The sequence below is a fragment of the Carettochelys insculpta genome, chromosome 2 (genome assembly GCF_033958435.1).
Source record: "Carettochelys insculpta isolate YL-2023 chromosome 2, ASM3395843v1, whole genome shotgun sequence".
Lineage (NCBI taxonomy): Eukaryota > Metazoa > Chordata > Testudines > Carettochelyidae > Carettochelys > Carettochelys insculpta.
In genome coordinates, this window is record NC_134138.1 from 187,293,670 (window position 1) to 187,301,622 (window position 7,953).

The window sequence follows — 7,953 nt, forward strand, 5'->3', positions numbered from 1 at the left end:
GTAATAAAGTCAATAGAGACATATCATATCGCCTTAAATTGATTTTTTTTTGTCAGAGTTTTTAAGGTTTGTTTCTGTTTAGTCGGCCTTCAAATGAAAGTGCTTACTGACTGGCATCTGCTCTGCTTTACCAAGGCAATCCCAATTCATTATTCTATACTGGGCAGCTATTCGCCATGTTTGTTTATTTATTTATCTATCTATTGGTAAGTAACATTTCCCAGTCTGTAAAAGAAAAGACTAAGAGGCATTAAATACATAACATGAACAATGCCATCTATCTTTTATTTTTTGTAAGATCTTCTTGGAGATAGCCCTGATATGCCCACTGTTTTCAATCACTTAAAAGGCAATAACTCAATTATATCATCTTCTGTGTAGGAACTGCCATTGCTTTCAGTCCACTTCCAATCCTGACACAAGTAAATCACTCAGATAAGATCCCCCCCTTTTTTTTTGTTTCTAGGGGACAAGCATAAATAATTATACCAACGATAGAACAAGGACAAAATGACTATAATAGCCTTTTGTAGGAAAGGAAAACATGTGCCAGGGTGATTTATTGTGTTATTTGGAAAATGATTTACCCTGGAATTTTTGCAATAGCTGAGTTGCTATAATAAAAACCAGGTAGCGAATGTGAATTATCAAATAGTAAGGCCAAAAGAAACCTATACCAGAAAGCTGTATTAATCGTGTGAAGGTAAAAGGGATCAGAGGCCTGCAACTAGCTGGCTAGCTAATTAGATCTGCCCTCTGCATTTGAGAAAAGAACTGGGCTTTAATGGCTGATCCTTATAAAAAAGGGCAACAAGAAATGGAGAAGGGCGACTGTGACACCACCCAGAAAATTGAGGGGCCATGGGTTGTGGTCTCAGTGAGCCGCAACCAGAGGAACTGCTTCAGAAACAAAATGGCCAGGACGGAATTTGTGGGAAGTCCTTCATTTCTGAGGTAAGAGTCAGGCAGTTTTGGGTTGCTGCTGTTACTTGTGAGAGGGGTAGGGCTGGGGAAGCGAATACTCAGCCTGCACAGGCTTTGAGGGAGGAGTCTGAGATTTTGATTTGTTTTTGTTAAGAAGCCTTAAACTGAAAACAGCTAACTCTGCTGGAAAGTGCTTGCTGGGATTCTGTGAGAGCACTCAGCCAGAATTACCTCAGGGAACAAGCTGGCTCAGCAAGAACAAAATCTGGCCTGGTAGGAGGCGGGTGCTATAAACTAGGCCCCAGTCCTTGGTAGACTGGATTTCTTGGATGAGAACAGACATTTAAAGCCATATTGTAAATGTATTAGATTAATTCTTGGTGTAATGCTACTGGTTTAAATGGAAATATATCAGGGGTTAATTTGGTCCTCTCTAGAAACTGGCTTATACATCATCTAGATATGCCTTTCTTTTTAAAAACATTGTATGAAGACTGTGCTTGTTGAAGATGCCAGGCTGAAAGATCTAGTCCTGCCAGATTTCTGCGAGTCCACAGAATAGGTATCTCATGAGATGGAGCAGATCAGATTACCCATGATGTACTGTTAATATGCCTAAAACCTGACTATGAGGGACTGTCCTTGCAGGTGAGCCATGTTCATACCTATGTCCTGATCTTGCTGACAGTCCTATCAAGAATGGGGCAGGGGGACACAGAGTATGAATTGATTTGGTTTTGTTTCGTACTTGTGGACTGGATACTAATTCATTGATATTTACATTATCATCAGGTCTGACCCAGATCTAGGTTTACTAGTACACATGTTCACAGTATACTAATTTTAAGCTTGCGTCTTCAAATACTTGCTCAGGCTGACTTTATATTGAGTATCTGTGAAAATTCACACAAGAAACCAAAAATAAATTTCCTTTCCTTCATTCAAGAACCAGACACAATACATGTGGCCAACAATGAGTAAACAGTCTTGATTGAATTTTGGGATTTTTAACACCAGTCACAGAGTAACTGAATTGTATAAAACATCTTGTTTTAATTATATTGAGAACTGGAGAAAGTTATGATCTGTCGGTGCACACTTTATGATCACAGACAATCTGTTAATCATTTTTTTTCTAATTTAATTATTCAGTCAGCTTTAGAGTCTGAGCTGATGTCATCTGTATGCGTCAGACACATCTGGCTTAGTTACAGCATTGAATGGTTGCACGGTTTATGTACCAAACAGAGGAGGTACTGCTTAGGATGCTACTGATGTAATATTGTTTTTTCACAGAGAGAGCGTGGAGAGCCTTATTCAAAAGCATTCCTATGCACGCTCCCCCATCAGAACTTATGGGGGAGAAGATGATGTTCTGGGAGAGGAGAGCCAGGCAACACAAAGCAGAGGTAGGGAAATATATTGAAGAGAACTTGCTAAGGGCTGAATTCTCCACTGCATCTCAAATTTTTGCAGTGTTGATGAGAAGGCCACATCCACTGCTGCCCAACTCTGCAGAGTTGCTTTAACTCGTGCCACCCAGTTAAAACCCCTCCCTTTTGTTACGCCATTGGAATTTAGTCCTCCACCCATCTTTGGCATGCTCTCAACACAGGAGGTGAGTTGAGGGGTGGTTGGTACCAAAGATCTACACTGCCTTCAGCACCTTGATGCTAGGGAACAGTCCTTTATATAAGAGAGCTCTTTGCTGGCCAGCTCCAAAATATGGCTTTGCCTCCTTGCTTGAGTGGTGCCCAGGGATACAAAAGGTTAGTGAAGTGGCCTTGAACTTGTAACAACCTGGCTATGAAAGCCATAAGCCTTCCTGTTATTTCATCCCCAGCCTACTTAGTTTTGCTTGTCTCGCCAATTGCAAAACCTGTGGCTACCCTGAGTTGCTTCCCAAGTAGAGGCAACTTGCTGGGCAAGTACATCTGCAGTTGCTATGCTAGTCAAACGAGATCTTTAGTGCTATGGCAAGCACTTTCTGTCCTGCCTGGGGACTTTGTAACCCATACACCTATGTATGGTTAATTGTTCCACGTAGTGGTACCTAGACCACTACACAGAGAGAATGTGTCCTCTACAGCCTGTACTAAGCTCAAGCTGCAGAGGCATCTGTGCTAAGCTCTTGAGGTCCCAGGTTTGAGCCTGCCTTAGGGCAGTTGTAACTTTACGACCTATTCCATCTACACTAACCACTTGAAGGCAGGCTGTGGCCACTCTGCAAAGTTATTTTGAGAACTTTATGGATATCTACGCTATGCACACACATTTTGAATTTTGTGCTCGTCATTGCAGGAGAAATAATGCCTACTTCTAAATAGCTGCTTCAAAATGGGTGTTGTTAAGATACAGAATAGCACTAATTTGAAATAAGCCATAATGGCATCCAACGGCACTATTTTGAAATGGGCCCTGCAGCTGTGGCCACACGAGCCCCCTCCTTTCAGAAGGGACATGTTAATGAGGGATTTTGGCAGATGCTAATGAGGTCATGCATATTTATGGTAACACCTCATTAGCATAACGGCAGCTGCATGCAATTCAAAAGTGACACTTTCGAAACGCACGCTGCCTGTGTAGACGAAAGCCCTTTCTTCTTATTTGGCTTTGGGAAGCATAAGATGAGCAATTGGTGACAGCCTTAATGATGGAGACTCCCAGGAAGTATGAGGGGACTTCCCTGAAATTCTCAGCAAAATCTCTTGATAACCTCTTTAAAAATGGCCTTAAAAGGCATATGCCCAATAAAGGGAGACTTTGCATACTTGCCAAGTGCTGCTAGTTTCAGCATATGGCAAGAGGTCTGTGGGTCCTGACTGCTCCTGGAATCAGCAAACCATCTTCCCAGAAAGTATGATATTAGGGAGTCACTGTAGCACTGTTTGTAATCCTCTTTTGTACAGATGGAAGGCAGTTCCCATGTTCCCCATCAAATGTGTTCATTGTGAAGGGCATGATTTTTGTCTCTAACGTATAGAAGGGGAAGTGGTTTACCATACTCATAATTTACTTTGAAGTCTATTTGGTGCCTTTGTTTCCAGAGTATTTTGACACTCCTGTCCTGGTGCCACTTGCCCCTGGAAGTACAGAGGCATGTAACAAATGAAACTTTGGAACAGAGAGGAGGAATGACAAACTATTTATTTCAGGAGTGCCAAAAGTTTTTTGTTTTGATTTTAATTCTTGCAACAGGCAAAGGTTTGCAAGCATCCTTCCTCCATCTGAAATTGGTTTGATTCTGCTTAGGCAGTCTAAGGGAATCTAAATGTACAGAAACTAAATCTGAAAATGTGACCACTCAGGCCGGTAGTTTATGCTGGTATCTCTGAGAATCCCAAATGAGCTGTTTCTGGAACACAAAATACCAAGTTCAAAAGAGCATGAGTTACTGAATATTTACAGTAACATAAAATCTGGTTACCTAAGCTATTAACAATGGGAAGTATGTATATCCTTACACACTACTCTTTACACTTAAAATTGTACTATATGTCTACCTGTGTGACCATGTACACACAAACTCATACATGACACATCTCAGGTTGTCACCAAGTGTGAAATTCAGATTTGGATACAAACTTGTCCTCAACTCTGATTTTTCTGCTTCAGGGTTTATCCGAGAATTTGTTTAGGCCTATTGTAGAAGGAGACCAATCTTTACAGTTTGGCTCTCCTAGATCCATATTTTCCCTGTATTCAGGGATATTCAGAATTTGGTTCAAGACCACCTCTGCAATGGATTTGACATCTCTCATTCTAGAGCACTTCACTTTTCTGGGCCACTCTTCCTGTCTAGTTAGGCAGGGGGAACATTTTATCATGAATATATCCAATGAATTTTTTTCCCCCCAGCTTTAAGGATTTGTCCATAATCTGACTGGCTTTTTGTCAAATGTGTGATGCATTGTGACCCTCCAGGGTACAGTCTGGGAGTTATTTAAACCACTGTGCCCCCCTAATAATTCTGCTGGGTTGGTCTCTCTCACTAGGGTGACCGTATTCCCCTAGGGTAAATATGGGACACCCTCAGGGCGGGGATTGTCTCAACTAAAATGGGACAGATGGTCACTTTGCATCAAGGCAATGGCTGCTCCCTTCTTTCCACCCAGACCTCTCACCTCCAGCCCACTCCTGAACCCCCCACCCACTGCTGCACTTTGCCTCCCGCCCAAACCCCAGCCGATTCCTGCCCCCTCCCTCCTATCCAGACCCTACAAACCCACTGCCGGCCTGCTGGGGAGAGAAACAAGCCTTCAGTAGGTTCTTCAGGGCTCAGAGCAGCAGACTCCAGAGGGGCTGTGGCCCTAGCCCCATGGTGCACAGGGCTCCAGCCCGGGGGGTGGGGTGGGGTGGTGCTCTGGCCCTGCAGGACATTCACGGGGGCCTTGGCACCACACAGTACAAGGCTCCAGCCCTGGTCCTGTGATGTGGCAAGGGCTGGGGGCAGGGTGGCTTTGCCCTTGCGCCACGCAGAGCTCTGGCCCCAGGCCTGCAGCAGGGGTTGACCTGGTAGGGCTCCACCCCAGCCCTGCGGTGGGACTCCAGGATGGGGGGCTTCAACCTCATGGCAGGTCAGAGGGGGCCCCTGCACCGCACAGAGCTCCAGCCCTGGCCCTGTGATATGGCAGGGGTTGGCAGGGCTCTGCCCGCACACTGTGCAAGAGGCTGGAGATGGATGGCAGGAGACAAATCGCTTGATCATTGTCTTCGCTCCACCCCCTCTGGGGCACCTGGCACTGGCCACTGTTGGCAGACAGGCTACTGTGCCGGATGGACCTGTGGTCTGACCCAGTATGGCCGTTCTTATGTTCCCCCCGCAGTAGGGCTCTGGCTCCACCTCAGCGCCGTGGTGGGTATTGGGAGTGGAGGGGGCTGTGGCAATGGCCCCAGCCCTACACTGGAATGGCCCCAACTCTCCCACTTTCCCACCCCACCCCGCTGTTCCATCCCCAGCCCCCAGCCAGGCCCCTGAGCAAGGCTGGGGCTGGCAGTGGCGTCCCAGTGGCACATCAGGTGGGGAGATACATTTTAAAATGTCAGAGGCTGGGGGAAAAAAAGCCCTGCGAGTCTCTGGCCAGCACAGAGAGAGGTCGCCAGGGAGGACCAAATACAGGACAAGTGGTCCCATTTAAGAAATAAGTCGGAACACCTTTTTGGCTCCTTATATATGGCACCATCCTGCTTAATATGGAACAGGTGGGAACCCTACCTCTTGCACTGCTTGGCTGGTAACTAACAGCCTCTCCAGGTCATATGATCACTCCACACACCAGCAAGTAGCACCATATCCCCAACTGAACTTAAGCCGCTCCCAAAGAATCAGGAAATGCACCTTCTCCCACCCCTCTGCCAACTTCCCATCTCCCTTGCCTATCACCTTTACTAGCATATAAACTCAAAAATTATACCAGCTCACACTGCACAGGGACCTGAATCATGTCAGTTCCTTAATTAATTTGCCCCCTGCCCTCAGTGTGGGGAATGTATACAACAGCCTTTGTTTAGATTTACTGTTCCCAAACACTTGACTTAAAAACTCATTTGGTTAAACTAAAACAAATATATTCACTGCAGAAAGAGATTTTAAGGTATATGTCTTAAGAAGACTTAAGAAGATTATAAGTAGGCTCCATTTGCAGGGTTTTTAATAAGGTAATTTGCCTAATGCAGGGTTTGAATTAGCAATATCTTCGCTTGTACCATCAGTCAACATGTCTCAAGTTTCCATGCACAGGCTATAAATCTCTTTGGGGTGGGACCAGCCCTTCTCCCATTCAATTTCTTTCCCTCTGTCAACTGTTTCCGAGTGTCTCCTTATGCGTCGAAGGAGATCCAGTCATGACGTCACTTATCGAATGAATTTTGCCTTTTTTTTTTTTCCCCCTGCTCTGCTTTGCGGATTTGTCCATGATCGGACAGATCTTCCTGCTTGCTGGAAAGCACTTCAGCTGTGACCAAGGTCAAACAGTTCCCATTCTGTAGTGCTATTTTGGAGTGATATTTATGGTACACAGCTCCTGGGACAATCCTTGTGCTTGTGCATTTGCTCAATAAGACATCAAAATTGTTGGGCCTTTTAACTGAAAGACTGCTTGCAGGCAGTGGTCCTGCTAAGTTTTTCCATCCCTGTGTGGAATAAACTTCATTTTGTGCACCCAGGCATATGCAGATGTTCACCACCAGTACAAATGCATGCTGTGGTTGTGGGCGCTCTGCTAATCAGCTGCGCAGCATTTGACTCTCTCCTGGGTGGCTGTCCACATGCTCAGCTTACAGGGAGTGCTGGTTGTTGGTATTCTCAACCTCACATGTTTCAACAGCACGTGTATCAGTCAGACTTCAAAACTTCATATACAATGATAGCAAATACAATCCACTGTATGGTTAACAAAACAAGACTTTTACAATGATACCTCACAAGGCACACGTTATACAAAACATATGACAGTGGTGCAGAGTGTCAAATGTATTTGAAATGTATTTCAGGCTGTTTATGAATGGTCAATATTTGACATTTAAACTGCCTTCCTTTATCACATAAGTGTTTTCATATTATTTCTCTTTCATGTCAGGCTAAGAATCTCTTCCTGTCAGATTTCTGAAGCAAATGCCACTCAATTATAAACTTCATTATTTCCCCATTGAATATTTTATGGTATTTGGCTTAAGACTGTGCACTGCTAAGCATTCTTGCCAGTGAACTTATTTTCTAAAAGAGCAACGTAGGATGAACTCCTGGCCTCTGCAAAGCCAATACAAATCTCGCCATTTATTTCAATGTGACTGGAGGTTTGGACAGGAATACAAACACCAAAGGGACATGAACAAAGAAATAATACAATTTAATAGGGTTTTTCCGAATTCAAAACCCAGACAAGTGAACTGTCAGATGTGTGTGAATAACAGTGAGGGCACCTGCTGCATTTGCCTTTGAAAGTAATTGACTTCTGAAAGTGAAATTTCTCCTGCAGCCGTAGTCCTTGTCTCCATGACAGTGTTACAGAGCCACATCTATGGCACTGT

At 44.4% G+C, this 7,953-nt stretch overlaps 1 protein-coding gene across 7 annotated transcripts in view; it reads left to right on the forward strand.

Annotated features, from left to right (window-relative positions):
* TBX20 (T-box transcription factor 20) overlaps nt 1-7,953 on the forward strand; it is an 82,395-nt gene that overhangs the window by 37,272 nt on the left and 37,170 nt on the right. For 3 of the 7 annotated variants that reach the window (XM_074988114.1, XM_074988115.1, XM_074988113.1), the window contains exon 7: nt 2,221-2,333. The exons of the other annotated variants lie outside the window; for them this stretch is intronic. In XM_074988114.1, the coding sequence (XP_074844215.1) occupies nt 2,221-2,333 (113 nt within the window). The remainder of the gene's footprint in view (nt 1-2,220; nt 2,334-7,953) is intronic. 7 annotated transcript variants of the gene reach the window in all.